Below are 24894 nucleotides of genomic sequence, written 5' to 3' on the forward strand. Positions count from 1 at the left end.
ATTACCAGAGTGGAATGGTCCATACCTACACATAATAACAACGTACTGGTATACATGTAGAAATGGTAGACCGATTTGCTGACGTCATTACTTGCGGTGTCAGGTCATTCAGGGGCATTAAGTTGACGCATGCGTGATTTGGGTTAACAGTGCATTCCCATTGGCCGAGGGAGCATTTCAATCTGTCCACCCATGTGGGAATACCGCAGTAATGGATTGTGACTCTTGTCACCGAATAGAGCCTGAAATTAAAAGGTCACACAGTGAGCTTCCGGAACCCTTGCGACCATTTATCAAATGGTTTCACTCACGTTTTTCTGGTATTTTCCAGTCTTTTTGCCTTTACCCATTCAACGGGTAAAGGCAGACGGCTGTTCCATGTCAAGAACTCTACCAAAAAATAAACTTAGGCCTACCTGCACAAACGTTCCATCCGTGAGACTTTAGTTGTATATACATGTAAGATATGTGTTGACATGGAACAGCCGTCTGCGGGCCAGGGTCAAGTGACATATAAAGTTCAACAGACTCATTTTATTTTAAAGATGGCGTGTGAGAGTGCGACCATGAGATTGAATGGGTAAAGGCAAAAAGACTGGAAAATACCTGAATAACATGAGTGAAATCAGTCAATAAATGGTCATTAAAAAGTGGAGAGACTAAGGATCATTCATGTGTCAAAGAAAATTGTGCCTACGATTTTAAGAGGGTGCGCCAAAGATTTCACCACGCTAAGGATGGAGCGGACGCGAAGGTCCGTGCCACACTACTACAACCATCCCAACTATAGTTGGGCCCGTCCTAGCCCCACAAATAGGGCTGTAGTGGCACTGCCCATGGTCAGCATAATACTACAGGCCAGTTTTTTCAAGGAGCCATACATCAGAAAATACACGGTTTTGGAAAGCTTTAGGGTGCTCATAGGCCTACATGGACAAGGGGCATAAAAGTCCAAACTCTGAGGAATACGCCAGTGTAAGTAAAATTGTCGGGTTATTCTCATTTCCGAAGATACTAGGATTCAAAGTTTGTGACAGTCATGCAGTTTGGATTTCAGGAATTAAAGATATGCCTTGAAGTAGGGCTGTGGTGGCGACAGATAAGAGACAGATTGTAAAAGAGAGCCACTACAGCCCTATTTGTGGGGCTAGGCCCATCCCAACTAGAGTGCTACAGTTGGGCTGACCTAACTGCAGCCATGACAGCACAGAGGTCCAATGTGCACGTGCCAGCGTGTGCCAAAGATTACATCATGTAAGTCATAATTAACAATGACAATGTCATCAGGTCATGTCATAACTTACATGCACATACATATGATACGTGTACATGAAATGCTATACACTGTACATGATGTAGCCTGTACATGTACATGCTGTAGGGCCTATTTCATGCATAAACGTGGATCATAAGGTTAAAGCAACTTTCTACAGAAATTGGTCAACAATATGTCAATAGTTGGGCCAGCCCAACTGCATACTACAGTGCGACTACGGTACGAGTACCGGTGCGAGCTTGACGAGACTTGTGGCAAGTTGTGAAGTTGTGTACATACATGTACACGTAAATCAGATTTTGGCCTAGGCCTAAATAAATTTTGCCTACCCTGCCAACCAGCAGGTCCTGGTCGTGCTCAATTCGTGCAACTGCAAGTCAGAGTGACATTTTCGGACAGACCAACTTTACTCGTTCATGTCGTTGGGCTTCGTCACGAATTTTTCCCCCGACATCTCGCCATCACGAACGGGATGATTGCATTCACAGACGACACTGACGGTACGGGCCAGGTACGGTGCGCACGTACGTACGCACGTACGTACCGCGAAACTGTACAGCAACTATTTTGTAGTCACTACAATCGATGGAGTTGCCTATAATTTGTCCCCAGGGACACGGCATTCGTTGCCTGCCTTTCAAATGTGGTCGAATTTTGTGAAAAGGAGGTTGATCATAATCCGGTAGATCGGACTGGGCTGTTTTACAGCTACGGCTTTAATTTTGACGTCTTCTTCCTGCAGTGAACGTAGCCGTAAGCGCATAAGCAAGTTATGTCGGGTTTGACTGCCGCTTGATGGCGCCCTTTGTAAAGTTAATCTTCTCAATGATCGTCGTGTCGTCTGCATGCGCGCCCCTGTATGTACAGAGCTCAGTCAAGGAAAGTTCGGCTTTGCTGTAGGCCTAAATACAGTTTTTTTGAATTTACCTCCTGAAAATTCTAATCCACACAGATGTGGGATGTTGTTTGTAGAGTGTTGTGATTTTAAATTGAGTGACTGTGATGCTTTATATTCCTGAAGTTTGGCGAGTGAGTGGCATTGGTTGGTGCATGTACGTACATGTAGGCCTAATGGCCAAGGCTCTAATACATGCATATGTATGGTATTGATTTTATTGCCAACGAATGCCACTTACCTCCCATTAAAAATCTAGACTATGTACAATTATCAAACTTAATACACCAGTTCCCATTATTGGGATTTCATTTGTTGCCGACATGAAATAAACTCCTCTCTCTCAATATGCTCATTCTGTGATACATGAAGAGTGAGGTACCCATCATTGCTTTCAGATGGTTCATAACGTCTCTGCAGGAAGAAGGTAGTGATGTCTGTACATGTATATGTCCAAGTACATGTGTGAGTGTGTAGGCCAGGCTAGTGTTGTAATGTCCAAAGAAAATGGAGGGAAATACATGTACAAACACAAATTGTTAACCAATTTGGAAACACTGCTTCTAATATTACTTCCTACGTGACCTCCTTTATTATTATTTTGTATCTGCTTTCTCTTTCCATAGTAAGGCTGTGTACATAATGGCTATGCAGGACGCCCTAGTCACGAAACTGTATGAATACCTCCAACGCAAGACCTGTCTCTGTCACATGGCTGGAACAAGCAAGTTGAGAGACTTGTCTTCATTTAAGAGCTGGCTTCGAGGAGAGGACGGAACTGAGAATGCCCGTGCTTTGAGAGGGGTGGAAGACCAACGGGGTTTGGATGACGTTTCTATACAGAAAAGCACAGCGAGGACACAGGATGACACTGGGTATTTAGAACACCACGGCTCTGATAGGGTGTCGTTGCAGCCCCTGGAGACCTGCACGTCATCACCAGGAGATCCACTGAATGTAGGGTTTGCTGATCAAAGTTGTGAAGAAATTTGTGAATCAGACCAAACATGCCACAAGTTGGCAGAGACCACGAATGCAGTACTTGACGACTCACTTCAAAGAGATGTTGATGACAGTGATAGCTGTTTTCGGCCGGGTGACAAAAGCTGTCCTCATCAGAGACGACTGCCGGCTGACAGTGGGAAACTTCTCCGAGCGGACGACACGGCACAAGTCCAGGTGGGAACTCTTCAGAGGATGGAGCATGGTCAGCTGGAAAGGAGCAGTGTGCCTGACCAGGGGTTTTGCAGGAAAATCAGAACATGTACATTTACATTGAGGCAGGTCCAAGAGGAATCTAGTGTGACGAGCACCAACAGATCATTTGTTGCCAAGTCTCGAGACAGGAAGCTCCTCTGCCTCACCGTTGGCAAGGAGCTGTTTGAGGCCGTCCACTGCCTACAACTGCTGTCTCTGCAGCTTGAGATGGTGAATCGCGGATCGCTACTTGAGGAGTTGGTAATTTCTACCATTCAATTCATTACATCAAGTCACAAAAAGTTGGCATAAAAGAGGCCACCGGTTATCTTGATGGTGGACTTGCTATACTTAATCAGCAGTTCTTCATCTTTCCAGTCATTCACAAGGCAGTCACAAGTTAGACTCAACATGATGAGTCGTTAGATGACTGTGTCTTTGTCGGCGAACTGCGGTTGAATTTCATCAGCGTGGCTCTAGTATGAATAATGTAATTTGCCAAGTTTCGACTTCGTCGATCATCCGAAAGTCAGAATGGGGAAGCCACCGCCCCCTTGCAATCAGAAATATGTACATGTTCATAACGTGTGGGTCCCAGCAATATGGAGAACAAAACCTAATTAATCATCGCCATGGCGCTAGTCCAGTTGCAAGTTATACCCTTTTCAATTAAGTAAAATCACGAATGTTTCATATTCATTGTCCCGTGTTGCTTCAGTAATCATAACTTGACAGGTGTCCTGAGTTTGCACGTCTGATTTAACTTACGCTTGACAGTGGATCACAGACAATCTGAACTTTGAAATTGAAAGGCATTTTGTGATAATTTGTAATAGAAACTGCTCAAAACTATTTCTTTTTCTGTCCGTTGGCATATTTCCAGGGTGTCCTGATGTCCTCAGAAGACAGGCTGTCTGCATTCATGGCATGCAAAATGGCAAAGGCTGTGTTGGCATCTTCAGCAGTTGACAAGGTACTTTCTATCAGACTCGGAAATTCAATATTCGTCTACCCTCATAACACCCCAAACAGCCAAAGAAAGCGTGCCAGTGTTTCCCTTACAGTTATGAATTTCTGCAAATGTTTCGATACTTTAAAACAGTTTCCACTTTGTGAATGGGCAGGCAGGACGTAATGTAGGACTTTGTGTTCTTACTAGTATGTTGCTCCCCTCTAATTTGCAGTTAAAAATGGATGGCACAAAGTTATTTGTCAGTTTTGACATTAAAATGGACAGTGAGTTTTTATTTCAGACCAGAAATCACTGCAGTGTATGTGTGCATGGAGGTTCCACACTGATACACGGGAGGAACCTTCAGGAATCTGCACTGAGTCAGTAGCACATTCTTTGTACAATAACTTTCAGAGGGCATCAAGCCCCCATGTATATACGTGTAAGGTTATGGTGGCAGGGTTCTATATACCACATGCACTTTCCTCAGTGCGTGAAATCTTGGTGAATGACATTTTTGAAGGATTCGGGGAATTAGACTTCACACTCTTTTGAGATGACACAATGCTAAAACTAGCTGTGAAATTGCTTCGAACGTTGCTGTGAACTTGCTGCAAATTTACCCTTATTGTTTTCAATAAAAAGTTTAACATAAATCAGTTGTTTTTGACATTTCTGTGCTTAGACTGATTTTCTTTTCTTATCTGGAATCTCGTTCATACAGGAAACAGCTGTCTCCTTCCTTCGTCACCACCTTCTCTGTAGTCTTTCCGCTATCAGGACTGTGTTGCAACCCACCCGTCACTTTGACCAGAATCGAAGGCCATTGAGCCCATCAGGACAACTCTCACAAACTGAGCGTCAGCGGGGTCAGGTACACAGGGGTCACACCAGTCCAATGGAAGTCGTGAGGGGGAAAATTGATCTGGGTCAGACTGGCCTGAATAAAGTGAGTCAGAATGATTCAGGTCAAATCTGTGTGGGTCAGGTTGGTTCAGACCAGACCACATCAGGTCAGGCATGCATGGTTCAGCGTTGTACAGGTTTGGTCAATTCTGGTCTGACCAATTCCGGTCAGGACATCGGAGGACAGGTAGACAAAGGTGAGAATCACACTCAGATGATTCATAGTCTTGGTAATCCGAACAGGTCCAAACATCACCCAGATTTGAGCGAGGTCAATTCTGGTCTGGTCAACCATGCAATTTTCACCTTTGACCTCTGTCGGCTACTTTTGACAAAGATCTGCTATGATGAGAACAAGGAGCCAAATACACAGCATCCAGGACCTGAGCGAAATCACACGCCATGCAAGGGTGTCTTCCAAAAGTTGGCTGACCAGGCAATACGACTTGAAGGTACCTCATAACACAGATGAATGATTTATGAATGTGACATGTCCACTTAATTTGATCTTTTTCTGAAAGGCTATTTTTTTGTAAAATTTTAAAGTGCAGTTGTCAGAAAAAGATGTCTGACTGACACTCTAGAAGAAATTCATTTGAATGATTGTAAAAAATGCAAAAGTTCTTTGCTGCACATGTAAGAATTAAGAAATTAGATGGCAAAACCCTATTTTTTGATGGAATTGCCAAAGTTTGGATTTTCTGTAAACACAGGCAGAGAAAAAAACAGCAAAATTAACAAAGCACTACATGTGGCATTGTACTGGAAAAGTTCCTTAATCATTCAGGGAACAGATGTGGTTGAGAAGGGTTGTATCCATTCAAACATTTCCTTACAATCAGACTTAATGAAACTTTCTTTCATACACGTAGGCTACTGTCTTCTTTTTTTCAAATATGTTTCTGCCCCTCCCCATATGAAGACAATCTACACAAGTTGTAAGTTATCCACATATCCACTTAAAAAAAATGATTTTTATTTATAGTGATAATTAGCCTGTTTGTTTCACAAGGATCTGGATCAGTGGTCCCAGTGCAGGTTCCCTCAGTCCAGTAGGTACATGTAAGCTCTGATGTCAGCGAACCAATGACAGATGACTAATTGAGATCCGGATCCCTGCAAAACAAACACTTCATAAAACCATCCTCTGCAAATCTCTAACTCTAGATTTTCAAACAGCGGTGGAACGCACTCTGCGCGGGGACCTCCCAGCCATATTTCAGGAGGTGGCTTCTCTTCCACCAGCCGGAGAAGACAAGACTGCCAGGGTCAACTGGGACGGCAAAGATGTGTTGCTCGTCCTTGTATCACTCCTGGATCTCACACGTGCTCTGGTGAGACACCGCGGCGGAGCGGCGGAACAACACTGTGCCCGGGAGTTTGCCGCAAAGCTTGCCTCCCCACTGACGCATCTCCTTGAAGGGTATTGTGAGGACCTTGTTGTCTTGAAGAGGATCCTGGACATTTTTTCATGGCTCATGGACCATTCTGCAACAAGTGCGTCACATTCTGGCCAGTCACATTCAAGTGGACATCTGCCTGCTACAGTGGACTATGATTTAGTCACCGCTGCAACGGCTTTTCTGAAAACGATTGAAAAGGGGAACTTTTTGGAGCGCATTCCATACCGGAGTGGGCCCGTTGGCTTTGGAGGTAGTGATTTCCACCCCGGAGGATGCAACGAAGACGATTCGTCGGGGGATCATGCACTGCTGAGGAAGCTCTGCCGAGCTATATTGTGTGCAGAGAAAACACTTGTCACCAGTAAGAACTCTGGAAAGAATTCCAATAAAGCAGGTAACACCACTTTAATACAGTCAAACCTCGTAAATGAAAGCACCGTTAACACAACATTCTTAACAAGGACATTTTTAGGACCCAATCCTTTGTTCTTCATAGTACTCATTCCTGATAATACAAAGTATGTGTTATACCAAGGTACATTGTAATCCACAAATACATGTAGGTATCTTTTCTACTGAGACTTAGGATGAAAAATCCCTGCACAAAGTGCAAAGCAGGGACACAGGCCACCTCAAAATATGCATGGTATTATGGCATGTATGGAGTCTAAGTCAAGAGGCTCATGGGTTCTGTGAGCTAATGTGAGAAAATATTTAACTACAACACGGAAATGAGTGGGCGACAAGTGGTTTCCATTTGAAGATGTGATGGATTGACTCTTTAGACTGAATATCTTGTTGGCCATCTTTTTGACAGATGTTGGGCGGAGTCTCCAAGTTGTCTCTGATTTCGTCTGCCGCCAGCTCAACCTTGCTGCCTCTGCCGATGTTCCCATGTGGTTGTTCGAACTCTTCGCTGACCAGGATGATGGCCTGGTGTGGGCCATGCAGTGCTGCCTGGATCTGTACAAAGCCTTCAAGTCAGTGCAGCCACCTGGTTGTCCCTGGACGAACCAGCTCAACCCCCATCGGATCTTTGGCAGGTTCCTGGACACCGTAGCCTATGATCCCAGTGTCCTCCTGGATTTACTGATATCGTCGGAGACCCAGTTCTTAAAGTATCTGGTCTCTTACCTGCATACCATTCTTGGAGACTGGAATTTGTTCAGACTTTCTCATCAAGAAGCCTCCTCCAAGGACTCCAACTCTCATTTAAAACGGACTTCGGACGTGACATCAAAGACATTCTCTGATGACGAGGAGCCGCATCTTGCCTGTGACGTTCAGTGCCAAGAAGAGGCAGCCGTGACCGAATTTTGCCAAAGAAACAAGAGAAGAAAAACTGACACTCGAGGCGGTGCTGACCAAAGGATAGCGAGTCCAACAGATGCTCTCAATCGTAGTCCCTCTATTCAGACCTCAACGCCTGCCTGTACGTCCCCAAAAGACACAAAGAAATCCAGTCCCACTCCATCAGACATGCCAGGCATCTCATCGGTCTCTCCCGCTGTACAGACTCCGCAGACGTTGAGCCGTCAGACAGACGCTGTGTCCCAGTCTCTGGACGATGTAATGACAACACTGATCAGGCTTCGCTTTTCGATTGAGAGGATCAGCGGCAGCAATTTGTTTCCCTACCCGGTCGCACCTCTACTTCGGCTGCTGGAAAGGGTTGAAGACATGTACGAAGGAGAGGAATAGACACAGGACATTGAGAATCATTGCTACAGAAGGCAAAGGATGTGGACTGTTGGAAATAACATGAAGTCTGCTTACGTTGAAGTATATGTAAACTTACATATGACGCAGAAGGACGAGGAAATATTGACTTTTCCAAACATGCACTCAGATGCTTATATCTATCGGGGCACACATCATGTATACAAGCCAAGGTTTTGCCAGGACAGCACACATTTTATTACTAAAATCCAAATTCTTTGAACTATGACAAGATTCTGTACATGTCTAAGGGTACCAGTTGGGTCCTGAAATGTCAAATACCAATCTACACGTACATGTACATATGCCAGTTAATGAAAAATCTTAATCTTCCACAGCTGTGAAAAAAAGAAATGTTTGCCTTCAATCAAATGCTATCTGGAATTTTCATACCTCTGTCTTGGATACCGTCAGATCATTGGCCCAATACGATCACATCACATGACAAGGCGATATATCCACATATCACACTTGCCATGAGACATCTCGTGCCGATAGCATGTGCACGCACACAAGAAAAAAGAGCTTCGGGAATTTTGAGAGTGACCGTAGTCGCTCATTTAGTCAGTTTTGCGTGGTACCCATGATACGTTTTGTGCATAGGTTACTGCATCTTCCATTGAATTAAATCAATGGTCATGCTCATATAACAGACTCGTTCCCGTCCCAGCAGCATGTAAGGCAATGCAGGGACGGCTAACCAGACTATCCGCACTACTTTATATTAAAATTTACGCAATTAAAGGTTAGGGACTAGTGCATTTGCAGACGATATTGTTTACGTCTGTTATGTTAATTATGCAGTTTGATAGTAGGCCTATCATCTTCTGAACTCAGTTCTGAAATTTTGAGCTCGTTTTTTCTTTGGATAAATTCCTCAGCCTCAACATAATTAAGACAGAGGTACATGTATGACAAAACAATTGTTGACTACTGTGATGTGGGACATGATGTTTTAAACACCCTCGGGCATGCATAGCACCCACGGCTTTGCCCCGGGGCGCTGTGTGTCCCTCAGATGTTCAAAATGTCATATCCCACATCACAGCAGTCAACAATTGTTAAATGACAAAAGTATAAAGTTACTTAGACCATATGACTGATACCTGGTACACTGTATCGCTCATGTACATGTGAATGCACAGTGTGGAGCCCAACTCTTACAAGTACGCAAATTAGGCTTGCCAAGCCATGCAATAAAGCAGTAAGATCTGTAGTCACGGGGGATTTCCAATCCAAATGCAGTAGTTGCAAATGAGCATTCTTGGTCACAATACTGAACTGGCCTCTTACAGATGGCTACCGTGCTTTACAGTTTTATTCCAACTGCAACACTTTTGTATCAGGAATCCCCCTTTTAAGATGCCTTCTGTCTTATCGCATAAAAACACCCAAAAGCTTTAAGGTTAAATAGTGTCATGCCATAATGATAAAGTTGGGATCTCTCTGCCCAATTTAAACTTCGGGTATTACAGCAGTGTAATGATACCACTTTATTACAACACGATACTGACAGTTGTCGTGGTGTGCATCGCATCAAGCAGGGTGAACGTCATCATGTAAACGTTACTGAACGTTCTTATCCATGTAAATGTGTACCATCTGTTTGATATGTCACAGGGAATAGTCTGACTCCTGTTCAAGGTTATAAACAGCCAAGTAGGCTGATGTTACATCTTGGCAAATATTCACAAACATTACAACAGTTTATCATTACAACCCCCCCTTTCAAAATGTAAAGAATAAAAACAAATTAAAACCCCTATCGTCCCAAGCGGGTCTCTGTCATCAGTCTCATCTGCGGTAGCGGTAGCGTTTGAAGCGGAACCAGAGCTGAAAGATGCTGTTGTTGAACTGGCAACGGAAACCGTGCCGGTGGGAGTATTCCCACTCGCGGTTGACGATCTTAAAGGCGATGTCCTGGAGACAGAAAATGACAGAAGGGTCGAAAACAGTGGATACAAAAAAAAAAAAACCTGTAAGGGAGAGTGTCGAACTTGGCCTTAGTGTACAACGTTGGCGTCATCCTTCTGTTTCACTATTTTATCTTAAACCGGTTTGCACAAAGAAAGTTCAAGGAACCACTTCTATCTGTTCCGTTGAAGGATTTTACAAGTCGATAATCCTCCACAAAAGAGAAATGTCATTACCTCATATGGGGGGCCTGTGTGGAACTGCAGAACAGCAAAGTCCTCATTCTCGGGGCACGGCGTCAGTGTGTACTCTGGGGTCTTTCGTTTGTCGATGAGATCGGGGTAAAATATCTACAGGCAAATAAATGACAGGTCACTCGTCACTTGAAAGAGAAACTGCAGAACGCTGGCTACAGGGCAGCTTCAAATATGGCCGAACTGGAAACGGCATGTTTAGAAAATACCACTGCCATAATATTCAACCTTGGTGCTGATGGCGCAATGCTCTGTTCACCTGTGTGCTTTCCGGCGGTGCTCAGTGGACCATGGGCCCCACTGGCTCCACAGGAAAGTGCGCATGGGAGCAGATTGTGGTGTCATCATTGTAAAGGCCTACCCTTAGGTTTGAACATGACATGGCAACCTTTCTTTGCGACACAAATGAAACCCTTCATTCCGACTAAACTGCTAAGTGGGTCTGCAATTTATCAGCCTGTGAGCTTTTGAGCGGAATTTGAAATTGGAAGTAAATTAAGCGACTTATATTTATATGTGATGTTATTGCAGCTGGCTAACAAACCGAGGCATCTTCACAAGGGCTGTAATTAAATGTACATGTATCCTAAAGTATAGGTCTATGGTAAGTGTCTGGCCAGCCAATATCCGAACCAAAATAGCAAGCCCATTATACACGGTATCTATGAATTCTGAATTATTAGCTGAGACAATTTTTGCAAATTCCAACAAATCCTTTTTGAAAAATACAACTTGCACTCATCGGTGTCTGATTTTAAAGAAGGAAATGTGTTCTGCTTCAAACTGCCTGAGAGCTGGCATGTGATGTTATCTGTTGGGCCAGACAGGTCTTCGTGAGGGTGTAAGTGTCCAGTAAATGACGATGGGAATTTTGAAAACAGAAAAAAATGATCAATATCCCGGACCAGCATCATCAACATTGATAACTGCCCCCGGTAGCAAGTGGTTCATGCTCCATGCAAGCTTTTCAACAGCACCTGGCCTGATTATGTATGTAAACTGAGTAGATGGCTCCAATAAAACCTATAGTGACATCAGAGCAACTTGACTTGGCATACTTACATTGAACTTGTAGCCCTGCACCACTTTGGGTGGAGGGTTGTCCATGTCATAATGAGTTTGGTTGTATTTGTTCCACTCAAAACCCTGCAAATTGAACGACAAAATTGACCTTGGGCTCAAAATTATAATTCTGACTGGAAAGGGAACACAGCTTAATTGTGTTTGAGATCTCAGTTCCAAAATAACAACCTCACTCTCTAAACTCTGAACTTGTACATGTGCTAGGGTGACAAAGTTTCTTTAATCATGTAAGTATTTGAACACTTTACAACCTATCAACACTTTTGCTTGGAGAGTTAGCATGCACAATCGACAACATGTTTAGGTAACCCTCTGCAGACTAAACAGCATTTGAAACCTTCCGCAGTTCTTTTGAGCGGTCAACTCTGAGCCAGTGATTGGCGCTCGCCCTGGACGTACTCTTTACGTGGCACCAATGGACACTGCACAGCAGTTTTTAACACTTCAAAACCCCTCACTTCAGAAAAATCTGAGACCCGGTCATCACAGGGCAAACACTGAGTATATAGTATGATAATACACATCAGGCAGGGCAAAAATCTAGCATTAATTAACATTTATAATTAATCCTAACCCCCCAAGGGTTGCTGGCCCTAACCTTCCCCGTTCACACAAGGGTTAAACACCCATATGGGACTTTGTGCACAGAGGCTGTTGGACTTTGGTTTTTCTGAGGTACGCCAAACCCAATGCAAAAGCCAGTTGTCTGGGCCTACCAGACCTATCCCCACAGAATTAAACACTTTACTACTGTTTAATTCTGTGTGGTCGGGGAAAGGTTAGGGTTAAGGAAGAAAAACTCTTATACCCAACCATTTTTTCTGGAGACTATCATTCAACAACAAACAGAAGTGATTTCCCAAAGTGGCCGGACTTACAGTGTGCACCCTGTTGAAGAACCGTGGTTTGCGCGGTCGGTACTTGTCAGACCACAGGTAGGGTTTGCTCTGGACGTCCACCTCCACGGCAAACGTTGCCTCGTCGGAATCCATGCCCGCTCGAGCCTTCTTGATGAACTCTAACTCAACAGTGTTCTGACGAGCAAAAAGAAGCAAGAGGGGTGTTTATATTCAACCCTTTTTTTGCTTTTTGCCTGATTCTTTGGGTTGTGTTTATGTGAAATTAGGTTTTATATTTAAATTTGTGAATACTTTTGATTTCTTTAAGAAAATGTCTACAATGTAATGCAAATTTAAATTTGTGCCTAATTTACTGTTTTTAAAGCACTGTCAATGGTGCGGTTTTTCTTTCTGGGTAATGAATAATAACCATACATTCAGTGAGGCAAACAGGACGTATTCATCAAATCACAAGGCCAGCAGTGACCGTCAGCTGAGAGTCGCACCCACCTCCGCACTTCCTGTAGTGATGAGTTGCTGGCGGATACGCAGCAGTTTGGCCCGGTCCTCGTCAGGGTCAAAGATTAAGGTCTCTGGAGGCAGGGCCTTGGGGTCGACCAGCTTTGGGCTGTAGCCACCCTTTTCGAACTCGGAGATGCACTCCTCCTCTAGGTCTGCTTGAGTGAGGACTGATTCGGGCCTGCGAGAACAACGAAGTTTGAAGTCATGAAACAGTAAAAAAGCACAGTGTATTATTTTCAACATCAGAGCTAAGACCAAGGACGACTCCAGATCCAACTTTTTTGGGGAAGGCAAACTTTTTATGGGGGGGGAAATGTGGCACTATTTATCATTTTATGACCTTTTACGACCTTTCTAAGGGGATGAGGCTGTAGTTTGGACTTTTTCCATGCTTTCTGAAGACAAATGAAATAAACGACAAAAAATAACATTTCTCTCATCATTTCTCAAAAACGAAATATTTTTGAGAAATAATGTGTTCCCCTCCCCTGATCAGCCCTCAGAACATAGATCTGAAAAACCTTGAAAATTCAAGTTTGCAATAATTTAAGCATGGAACATGTACATGTATGATGTGCTGTTGGTATCTCAAAGTGCTGGGATTATGAAGGGTTATGAAGGGTTTCCCAGGAAACTGCAGTGAGGGATCATGTTTCCCTGGTATTCTTACTCAGAACTCGGAAACTTCCCTGAATCCTCCAAGATCCACAGCTCTGTAGGAAACCACTAGATTCATATCTGCACTTGAATATCAAGGGAAACTATGTCCCATGTAAAGAAAATGGAGGATTAACTCTACCCTCCTCAACCCCGCAAAATCCTACAAACCTCCTCACAGATTCTTATGAATCTTTTGAGGGGCCGAATTCAATTTTGTAGTTCAAAAGTACCTGCATTTGAGACAGGGCCTCACACAGGGTTGTCAGACTTACTCTTCGGCGGACTTGCTCGGTGCTCCTCCCTCTGCCTGGGTGGGGCCGGCCTCCTCTGATGACTCCGGCTCCTTCTTGATGCGCCTCCTGATCTCGTGGTCCTCGCCGTCTGAGTCGGAGGGCAACGGGATCTCGCCGGGGTCAAAGCCTGCCGTGGCCTGAGGGGAGGCACCTCTTGGATCAGACACTACACCTTGCTGTTTTGGCAATGATTGAAACATGAACGGAGATACATCAGGAGACTTTCATCTCGATTAAGGTCTACCTGTGAACTCGTTTGCTTCACGGTGCGAGAAAATCCCACAATGTTCACTGCATCTAATGTGCAAAAGTACTAAAAAGACGAGCGTGTTGATCAATTGAATCTATTCACTAATTCAAGATCACTTCAACTAAAAATGCTCTTTCAATAACAAAACAGTTAACCCTAACCCCCCAAGGGTTGCTGGCCCTAACCTTCCCTATTCACACAAGGGTTAAACACCCATATGGGACTTTGCGCACAGAGGTTGTTGGACTTTGTTTTTCTTAGGTATGCCAACCCCAATGCAAAAGCCAGCTGTTACGGGCCTACCAGACCTATCCGCACAGAATTAAACACTTTACTACTGTTTAATTCTGTGTGGTTGGGGAAGGTTTGGGTTAAAGTCATACTTGAAGGGTGGAATCAGCGCCTAATGGGAACTCTGCTTATTTAGAGCACATGCATGTGTCTTTGTTCATGCTAAAGTCTCATTCGTAAATACCTCAGACTGTTAAATCCTTCCCATTGGTTGAGAGCCAATTAAAGTGGCCTGTCTTCATAAACTGTTGATATGGCACCATCTCACATGCATGCAAATCCCCATAAGGAGAAAGTTTACGACTTCTCAAGTGAGAAACATATTACAACCTGGTTGGGGGTGTGTATGACAAATGAATTAAAACTGTTCACCCAAAATTGTTGGAAATTTAGCTTCTAACTTTCTTTGATTTCGTGACTCAAAAAAGTTATTTATAAATGGGAAAAAATGTGTTTGACCAGTCTTGAAAAATGTGTCTGACCAGTCTGGAACAATCATTCTTATGAGATTGTCTCCGGAGTATGGACTCTGATAACGTCCTCCTTTGACTAGGGCATTACCAAGAATAACCAAGCACAAATTTATTCCCGTCATAATGAAGTCCGTCACTGCAACGCTGAGATCGGAGTGGGACTGAATCTTGGCTATATAACTCACGTGACAAACTGTGACACCTGAAGATACTTCAAGGCATGGGCCTTGCACAAGATCTTTAAAGCAGCGCACCGCTTTATGTCTCACCTGCTGCCGGAGCGAATTCAGTTTTCGTTTGAGTCTCTCCTGGTGTTGCTCCTTTAACCGTGCTCTGGCCATGTGGGCGTTCAGCTGTTGCAGCAGCGATTCCCAATACCCTGGGGATGGACAGCATCAAGGAAATCACTCTAATGTGGCAGTTTCAACCGAGCCGGGGCTACCCTGACTACAGACTGGAGGATTACAGACAATTTTGAGATCTGGGATTTCTGAAACCTCAAAAGGATTTTGATAGAATTTGGGTGTGTATAGTCAAGCTGACCTACCTGTTGTAATTGTTTTACTATACTTCATGAATATTCAAACGGAAATCTCACGTTACTTGTACTCAGAGACGCCACTGTTGTTTCTAAGCTGCTAAATTTCCATGTAATGATAGTGGAGTGCAGTTGTGCACAGAAACGGAGTTCAATAGTCTGGTACTGACATATGTTTTGGGTCTTTACTGTAATAGTTATTAGGATACAACTCCAGACTGGTTCCGTAAAGACTACATGACACAGACTACATATATACGCAGCAGGTTCCAGAGGGATTTTTTGATGCTACCAGAAAAAAATACCGCACAGCAGCGAGGTGGATACCCACCGCTATAACGTCACCTGGTCGCGTATCATTTCTACTTCCCTGACGCGAGGTGGAATTGGCCAATTTTGAAGAATTCAGGACTGTTTCTACCAAAGTGCCAAGTGAATCGGATTTAAGAGTTTTAAGATCGCATGTACATGTAGGTCACATCTGATGACAAGGAGTAAAATACAAGCAGAGCTTTCACGAAACTTTAAGTCACGGTATAACTTCACTTAGGACACACTTTGGTGCACAAGTTACACGACAAAATTATGACACGTTTCACAAAAATGACTGACATTTCAAAATGACGATTAAAATGGCAATAATTCAATGACTGTTGTAAATTTTGGAAAGGAAAAGGTGTCATTAAAGCCCTGATTGTATGACAAGTTCAATATCATAAAAACCGTTGCAAAGCTACGCAACTTTTTGTGAAATCAATTGTATATATAACGGTTTTGCCCGTACCCAACGTATATTAATAAGCACTGTATGCTCAGTGCTTGTCCGAGAGCTTGCGAAAAAACCTCACAAGCTTACTCGGGTGGGACTCGAACCCACGACCTCCTGCTTACTAGTGCAGATGTCTTAACCACTCGACCACCGAGCTTGCCGGGGTCGGCAAAACCGTTATATATATAATTAACATCTCCCCAACGCAAAAAATACATCTTGAAAAATCAATTGTACATATGTTTTGCACCTACAGGTACCTCACACATTGGAGGTGCAAGGCTCATGCGAAGTTAAGTTCAGTTTCGTGAAACTGGCTGAAGCTCTTTTTCCGGCCAAGAAGCTGCTGGATCTTACCGATGTCCACTCCTGCGTTCCCGCTCTTGATCCGCCGCATGATCTGCTCCTTCAGGGCTAGCAGCTGGCTGTGTTTCTTGCCTCGGAACACCCCCGCCACCTCGGTACTCACAGAGGCGTTGATCCCTTCGCGACGGTCAGCACCGTCTACAACACGATAAATGAAACAAAATAAAGATTCTTCCTTTCTGCTACCAATATAATGTACACCCGCAAACTACCTACTGCAAAGATGTACCAACATTCCCAATCTCGACTGATATTATTGACAGGAAGAAAACTTGGCTTCCAGGCGAGTCGAGATGCTGTTATCTTTTTCTATGACTCACCTTGACCCTCTGGGCTGATCTTTTTGAGTTTAGCCAGCTCATCCTCCGCGATGACCGTCATGTCCTTCCAGAACTCCAGGTTGCTATCCTTCTCTAGTTCCTTGTAAACGATGATGTCCTCAAGAAGGTCCTCCAAGTCAATAATAGTTAGTCCCTGATTGACGGGAGGTGGGGGCGGGGGGGGAGATAATGATAACCTTGGTACTAGACTGCTACACAAATTCTAAAAATAACTGCTATGGGCTAAATATGTCTCCTTCAACTTGCCCGGTGTGGCTAGTCAAGGACACCTACCCGTTTGAAACTGTCACTGAAACATGTACGAATAATTGCTTACTGCCGCGTCTATATGACAGTGCTGAAAAGACTCATATGAAATAGTTGTCCGATGGCATTTTCAAAGTCCAAACATCAACTTGAAGAGGATAGTTTGTCCCAAACTCACAGCATCAGATTTAGAACTTCAAACGCTAGGGATTGAAAAGTACCCAGGGTTAAAAGAGAAAACAGAAATTCCTCGGATTATTTTCAGTTTCACATCGTGTTTGGACTTTGCTCCATTCACTACGCACGTGCGTACTCGGCAAAACTACCTCCACCAAGTACACTGGTTTGGAAAAATTACTCTTGCTAGACCTAGTCCTGCGTGACAGTAATGCACAAGCAGTATTCCGCAAAAAGGGATCAAAAGCACCCTTCATATAGGGGGTGTAAAGTACTACCGGCTAGCTTGTACCTACCCTCAGGACATTATAGGGCTCCTGCATCTCTACGGAGAGGTCATCGTCCAGATCAGCGCTGACGTACTGAGCAAGTAAATCAATGGGCTTGGCTGCAATCACACAAACACAGAAATTTCATATTCCAAAGAGTGCCACAGCTCGTTCAAAACTCGGTAAAACCTACAGGGTGAATAACAGAGTGGGGCAAAGACTGGGCAAGGTTTACACGTGGCCAAATTTTGTGATTTTATTATGTCAGAAAAACTCATTTTGTTACCTCTGCCATCCTGGATTCTTATCTTGGACCTCAGCTTTGCTTGATTTAAATGGAACTGGAAAACAACACAGAATTCAACAAGTTCAAGGATATTTTCAAGATGTATTTTTGCGTTGGGGAGATGTTAATTATATATAACAGGTTTGCCCTTACGTATTAATATACGTTGGGTAAGGGCAAACCTGTTATATATTCAAGGATATTGTTTGATTTTCTTCACTTTATCTCATGAATGTCTACGCAGATGCAAAAGCATAACCTTACCGGAAGACAACGAGCAGGCTGAGCAGACGGCTTCCATCTCCTCGATATTTCCCAGTTAAAATGAATATGGAGGCCCAGGCGTATGTAAATTATCAAAGGGTTCTTAGGACGAATATTTCTCACAATCACCTTTCGCATATCTTTATACCCTACCTCAGCGTGTCAAACCTGTTTTAAAATCTTGAAGTTGAGCATACTGAAAGGTGCGTTTCTTTTAAACACTGAAACTGTTCAAGCTGTTCTGGGCAAGTGAGGGCGCTCTTGCTGTGCGGCAAATCTGGGTAGGCATTGTTCAGTTTACATGTTCTCATATTCAAATTTTCAACCCCAAATTATTTTACTCTATGAAAACATTTCTGAGAAAAGGTTGCTCGCTGGCAGATTTCCTTCTGATACTTCCAGACTGGGCTCAAATAGCATCCACATGAAAGGTTTCAAGTGTCCTTCCACCACAATGAATCGGAACTGTCACATTTGTACCGACAATGGGCTTACATACATCCCAAGATTGAAAAGATCATAAAATGAGTGAGGGCTGAGTTTTGGGAGAGCAGATCCCCTCCCCCTGCCCTTGAATGTGGGACGGTCCAAAATAACCTGGCTCTTTCAAGGCTAAGCCTAGTTTTGGAATCGTGGGCCACCAATAATCTACATTCCTTTCAGAATGCAAACACTTCGGTTGGCTTACACTGTCCTCTTGCTTTTCCCATTCTTTAAACGACTCTGCCTCTCGCATCCTCTGCAACTCCTCCTGTGGGACGAAGACAACGTGAAAGTGGTCAACGCCAATGAAATTTGTAAATCAGTTTGCTGGATATGAAAAAGGACTCCATGGAAATCTGAAAGCCAAATTCCATGACTTTTCCACAATGTACCAGAATAGAACCCAAATATGACAAATTTCCATGACATTTGATATCATATTACACAGAAATATTTGGTAGACTGCTGTAACCACTTCTATATTCTAACAAGGATTGCCAGTAAATCTGTCATTATTCTGTTACAACAAAAGAAAGGCCCCATCCAAACTAACCCTCACGTGATCTTAACTTGCAAAGCTATAAATAAACGTGACCTTGACAGTCAATCCCAGGATTCACTTCAGTTTCTTACCAGTTCTTTTTCGCGTTGTTCCCTTTCTTTCTCCCTCTCTATTCTGCGCTGCTTGACTTTTTGCAGTTCAAGCTTAACAATGGAAAATAAAACACACAATTTACCCCCAGATTAGAGGCAAAATGGAATCACGAATATAGAGGTGTAAAAGAGGAGCGTTTGTGTGAGGAAGGCATTCTAATCTGGAGCAAAGGGGTGCATTTGGAGTATTATTGATTGCGACAGGATTAATTTAAAGCACACAAAAAAGACGAACTTTTTGGAGGTTTTCCTGAATTTAACGGACAATTTCCAGATGACACCTTTTGTTTTCAATTTCCGACAGAATTTTGAAACACTGCATTGCTTTTACATGATTGTCATGGCGAGTTGTAATTAAAGGCACACTGCTGACACGAAGTTGAACATCATTCTGAACACACAGTTGACCTCTGAGGCCAAAAAATTCTGTCAAATTACTGTTTTAAACAGATGAGAGCCCCCCCCAATACGCAAAGCAGAATTGGCTATCTAAGAAAGTTGATACAATTTGTTATAGGGTAGCTGCGCTTTGACTGTCCATGACTGATAAGGCAGCTTTGTCCACCAATCACCTGCTTTTACCTGTTGATGGAATTTGACTAGTCAGGGTACCAACCAGAATTACGATCAGACTGTTGTAGACTAGCCTGTGTATAACTGTGTAGCAGGGGAAAGTGAATGGGATGGTTGACTGTCTGTTACTGTCTATGACTGCCTGTGACTGTCTGTGAACTGTCTGTGAACTGTCTGTGAACTGTCTGTGACTGTCTGTGAACTGTCTGTGACTGTCTGTGAACTGTCTGTGAACTGTCTGTGACTGTCATGACTGGAGGAGGGGTTTAAAATCCAGCTTCCAAATTTTTTAAAGGAATTAGGAACTGTCTGCTTACCCTGTTCTCCACCTGTTTACCCTTCATCATTCCTTTCAAGTGTTCATGAGCCAGGCCTCCTAGTCCAGCCGTTTCATTTTTCTGGGGAAAATAAATATCAATTAATTCATTCATTTTCTGGGAAAAATATCAATTATTATCAATTCATTTATTATTACATCAATAAATGTGCCCTTGGCCGGTCATAACCGTTTGCTGAAGGCCGGATCAGGAGAACGGACGAAAATGGCCTGAGCAGATGGCAAGGGAACAGACTCTCACGAGAACCGGTAACAGTTTGACAGCACTGAACAATCTCCTGATGTGGAGATCGCGACGACCGCATGGTGCACTGCGCGAGGTGGTGCACAACATCATGAGCCAGCCAGTGAAGTGTGACTTTGGGATTCCTCCCAAAATGTGCGGTCGTTGGTAATACAGCGTACTTGAGTGAATATCTTGTGAACATTCATGAAGGTAGTTATATTGGAAAAGAAACCAGATTTCACAGGAGTCCAATCTTCACATGCCAAGCTGGAAAAGTGTTTATGATCAGCCTGACGGAGGTTCATCACCTGTCTGAGGCAGGCCTTGTGATGGGCTTTTGACCAGTAGGAATGTCTACTTTTAACGGCTTCTACATGCAGAGGACATACATGCGGCACAGTAGCACATGATCCTGGTGTCTATTAGAAAATGGCTGATTCACAGTTACCTAGCTCTGCTTTTTGTTTAATTCTTTTTTTTCCCCAAGTGAAGTCTCTATACTTTCTTTGAAAAATCTGGCCATTGTCTCTTCTGAAATGGTGCAGCGGAAACCTTTTTCTTTCATTGATAATAAGTTGCTGATGAGGAGAGCTACACAGCGTGAGAGATCCTACCTTGTGCCAGACAAAGGTGTCCAACAGATTGGGATCTCCGAAGGGATTGTCTGCATTGGTGTAACCCTGACGAAGGAAACGTACATAAACATTATCTTCAGTTAGGATGCATATATAAATGACTGACAACCCAAAGCTCTACAAAGTAAATACCAATTTTTTTTTAACGTCACACTTTTCTTCGATGGCTTCCTGTGCATACTTTGCCTACCTAAATAATTCTAGTTACTTCAAAACTCAAAGGGATTGAAATGGACTGGCTGCACTTTTTACTGTTGTATCTTTTTAAGCGAGTCAGAAAACTATAAACAAAGACCTTATTGCTTTAAATGCTCACGAACAGTACTACGTTCCGCTTGAATTTTAACCCTGCAGGAAGGCTCTACAGAGGGTTTGCATGGCTGCCATCTTGCAGGCCAGTGCTTTTGTTCTACAGGGTATGCACAAAAGAGGTTTCCCTGTGGGACAAAACAAATGCCCGGCAAGATGGCTACAACGCAAAGCCTCTGTTATTTTATGCGTGACGATTTGACTCCTACCATCATTTCCTCATCCCACCCCATCTCTTCCTTGCGCTTGCGGTCCTTGGCGAGCTTCTTGGCCAGCCGCCTGGCTCTCTTCTGCTCCACTGTCTCCGTCAGCTTCAGCAGTTCTTTCTTTTGCCTGAGGGGTAACACAGAGAACGCTTGTTGCTACCTTTCAGTGGCATGTACACATACCGTTGGTGTCCACTTTCATGAGGGCTTTTCTATAAATCTTGGGTCTGAACGTGTGACAGTTTCTGTGTCCCTCTCACGAACACTGACTTCAAACTATATTTATTTTTGGCAGGTAATATGCATTTATACTCAATCACCCTTGAAAATTAAAGAATGGCCTTTACCCTTAGGCTTGATACCGACTCAAAAATGCCGATCACCGGCAGGATTTTTTTTCTCAGAAACGCATAAAAGTGGAAGATAACAAGACAGAAATTTTCTGCCATAATCGGAAAGGTTTGGGGTCTGAGTGTAGTCACTGATGACGCTTTCGCCTGCCGCTTTGGCATGAGTCGCACCCATTTTCCTTACCTGGTCTTAAACGAACATTTAAGGCTGGCAAAGCACAAATTTATTCCCCTAACAACACCTCCCTCTCAGCGTGAATGTCACTGGACCAAGAGGTTTCAAGTTAACTGCTTTACTGCTCCAACCTTTTTTCCTCCTTCGTCAGTGGAGCCTGCCTTGGCTCGAATTGCTGTTCCGTCCTTCTGGAATCTTTCCTGTGAGGAGCAGGCGACCCGGAGTGGGAGCGCGACCTCGCCCTTTTCCTATGTTTGTGCCGCTTCTTCGGGCGAGGGGATCTGGACCGAGATCGTGACTCTGATCTTGACCCGTCACGGGAGCGGCGACGGTGTTGGTGGCGTCTACGGCCATCATCACTACTGTTTTCACTGCTGCTGTATTCAGAGCTCGATCTGAGAGATCAGATTTAAGAACCATGGAGGAAATCACAGCAGAGTTTCACAAACAATTTGAACAGTTTGACTAATCTTCTGAGAAAGAAAAACAGGCTGGCAAGCTACGTATTCGGCCTGTGAACGTTGTGGTCTCCAAGAATTCCGTACATGTCTGTAAGATTATTAAATACAAAGTAGTTTGTGATGGACTCCCAGAGTCCACTGCACAATTATTACTGCCGATCTATACAAATGGTAGTCTTACAATCAGCCCCTAGCTTTTTTCAACTGTTCTGTCTTCTTTTGTTTTCTTTCTTTTTTCAATCAGATCACCGTTTGCTTTCCGTCAGTGTTGTTTTCTTTTTGGATAGGCCTACATGTACATTCATACCCCCAGCCTCGCTCAGCTCAGAGGATGCTCAGGGTAGGCCTAATATTCCCTAGAGCAGAATGGATTTTTGTAAGCTTGGGAGTTCTCTGTTTGGGCAGGAGCATCAAGATTCTTACATGTAGACTCAAAAGGCACGTCAACAGCAACCAACCCCCAGTGAATCTTGTAAGAACACTGTACAGTCTGCCAATCCTATAAGGTACATGTATGCCTACATGTATCTTCAAGGATAACTAGAAGTGGTCTCCCCCACTGTTGAGAGGGTCTCCTAATATGTCAACAAATGCAATGTACAAAAAACATTAAAATCACATGATTTACACAGACAAAACTCAGAATTACCATTAATAGTGATTAGCCTGATTAATGTTAGTGTATCCTCCATCCTCCTATTTCTGCGCACCTAAGGCTTTGAAACAAAATTTCCAGAAAACTACAGAGCAGTTGAAATTTTTCAGAGGTGATTTTATTTCTACAACTCACAGCCTGTAATTGAAACAATACACAAGAAAGAGTTACTTCTGTTTGTGCCCAGGGGTAGGGTAGTGGGTTCGACCCATGTGTGAGTAAAAATTCCCTGCCTAAATTTACACAGCTGGTGGTTTCTGAAATCTACGGTGGCCAAGACGTGCTACACAAGATATATTTACTGAATGGGCAAGTCCCAGTATTTGGCATTGTAACAGCACATAATCTTTGAATTTTTAAAAGCAATTTGAACAGTTTAAACTTCAAATCTTCCAGTCGTTTCCACTTCCTTTGAATAACTTTTTAAAATCAGTAATGGGGAGATGAACTTTAACAAAGAATGGTATTTTTACATTTTATAACATGAGGTTCCTCAGTCTGTCACTATTTAACATCCTTGCATAATAAATTACAAGTAAAGTCCCTTCACGTGTCCTTTGCTTATTTACTTGTCTGTTTTGACGGTCTTTGCGAGCCCAACACTAAATACATGTATGGCACCCCGTATCCTCCAGTGGTCTGTCCCCTATTCTGTAACACCTCATGACTCTGTTTTAACCCTAACCCTCACGACATGTAATAAACGGACTGAGCGATAAGATACTACATGTACAAATGGACTCTTCCAAAACTTTGGCAGCAGTTTAGATGGCTTGACATGGAACAGCCGTTGAGACGATGAGGGGTCAAGTGACGTAATGCTCAACGACCTTATTTTAAAGATGGCGACTGTGAGAGTGAGCCCGTTAGATTGAATGGATAAAGGAAAAAAAACTGGAAAATACCTGAATAACGTGAGTGAAATCATTCAATAAATGGTATTTAGAAATCGGAAAGGTCAAGAAGCATGTTCGTGTGCAAAAGAAATTGCGCCCACGATTATAAGTGGGTGCGCCAAAAATGTTCAGTACGCCGACACGAAATTGCGCATATGGATGTAAGGCTAAGGATGGATCGGGAGTGAGAGTCCGTGCCACACTAGTGGGGCTAAGGGTGTGTAGGCCTGGGCCTAATTCAAGTGAGTGCTTCGTTCTCAAGCATGTCAAGAATGACTTCAATGCTCACACAACGCGTACCTTGACGCAGCAAAGATAACCCAAAGTCCAACAACCTCCAATTGATTTCGTTGCCATGGATTTTCAGGGGGTGTTTTCGCCTGGCGGGGTATTCTACAATGAATTAGGCCCAGGCTACTCCCGTAAAGCCCGTTTAGTTGGGGCATACATCATTACATGTACATGTAACATCGATTGCATTTGCAGACATGGTCATGATGGTGGAAGACCTACCTGCGTCTTTCGTGCTTTTTATCCCGATGTCGTTTCCTTTCCCTAGACCTTGAACGCGAAATTTCCTTCCTCTTTCCTGATCTCCCCATGACTACTGTAGGAATCTTCGCATATAGGCGAAAGAAGACGGTACATCCAATCGTTTCTGCTGCGTTATTTTCACAACACTGTGGACGACGCCATCTTCTTCTTTCAAACAACCTTTTGCTCAGGAGGGGTAATAACGGGACGTAACTGA

General features: G+C 43.5%; 3 protein-coding genes across 8 annotated transcripts in view; 1 reads left to right on the forward strand and 2 right to left on the reverse strand.

Annotated features, from left to right (window-relative positions):
• The window catches only part of LOC110990079 (OTU domain-containing protein 7B-like), a 21204-nt gene extending 19417 nt beyond the window's left edge, over positions 1–1787 (reverse strand). The window contains exon 1 of the mRNA XM_022254886.2: positions 1606–1787. The gene's annotated coding sequence lies outside the window, so the exon portion shown is untranslated. The remainder of the gene's footprint in view (positions 1–1605) is intronic.
• LOC110990078 (uncharacterized) overlaps positions 1–10111 on the forward strand; it is a 16412-nt gene extending 6301 nt beyond the window's left edge. Inside the window, exons 1-7 of one of the 6 annotated variants that reach the window (XM_087137124.1) lie at positions 1854–2172; positions 2798–3629; positions 4252–4341; positions 5045–5194; positions 5564–5678; positions 6394–7023; positions 7447–10111. In XM_087137124.1, the coding sequence (XP_086993250.1) occupies positions 2072–2172; positions 2798–3629; positions 4252–4341; positions 5045–5194; positions 5564–5678; positions 6394–7023; positions 7447–8330 (2802 nt within the window). In that variant the 5' untranslated portion in view covers positions 1854–2071 and the 3' untranslated portion in view covers positions 8331–10111. Of the gene's footprint in view, positions 1–1853; positions 2173–2207; positions 2599–2797; positions 3630–4251; positions 4342–5044; positions 5679–6393; positions 7024–7446 lie in introns of those variants that run through there. The other 5 variants (XM_022254883.2, XM_087137122.1, XM_022254880.2 and 2 more) reach the window with 5 other exon arrangements.
• On the reverse strand, positions 8523–24862 carry cactin (cactin, spliceosome C complex subunit). Its single transcript, XM_022254888.2, has 18 exons — positions 24657–24862; positions 22263–22526; positions 21610–21733; positions 21071–21136; positions 20211–20291; positions 19300–19371; positions 18872–18934; positions 17920–17974; positions 17661–17752; positions 16921–17074; positions 16592–16738; positions 15197–15306; positions 13893–14089; positions 12949–13138; positions 12478–12633; positions 11579–11662; positions 10499–10612; positions 8523–10268 (listed from the first exon to the last, which is right to left on the reverse strand). Exons 1-18 carry the CDS (start codon positions 24743–24745, stop codon positions 10143–10145), a joined length of 2184 nt encoding a protein of 727 aa, XP_022110580.2. The 5' UTR covers positions 24746–24862; the 3' UTR covers positions 8523–10142.
• Between the last annotated feature and the right edge of the window lie 32 nt (positions 24863–24894).

The sequence above is a fragment of the Acanthaster planci genome, linkage group LG05, assembly GCF_054643075.1.
Source record: "Acanthaster planci isolate LZ-2023a linkage group LG05, COTS_SCS, whole genome shotgun sequence".
Taxonomy (NCBI): domain Eukaryota; kingdom Metazoa; phylum Echinodermata; class Asteroidea; order Valvatida; family Acanthasteridae; genus Acanthaster; species Acanthaster planci.

Coding starts and splice junctions, on each gene's coding strand:
- cactin (XM_022254888.2), bottom strand. CDS start 24,745: ATGGGGAGATCAGGAAAGAGGAAGGAAATTTCGCGTTCAAGGTCTAGG. Junction 18,935..19,299: donor AACAACGCGAAAAAGAACTG/GTAAGAAACTGA, acceptor TTCGTCCCACAG/GAGGAGTTGCAGAGGATGCG. Junction 14,090..15,196: donor TGAATTCGCTCCGGCAGCAG/GTGAGACATAAA, acceptor TTGCCAAAACAG/CAAGGTGTAGTGTCTGATCC.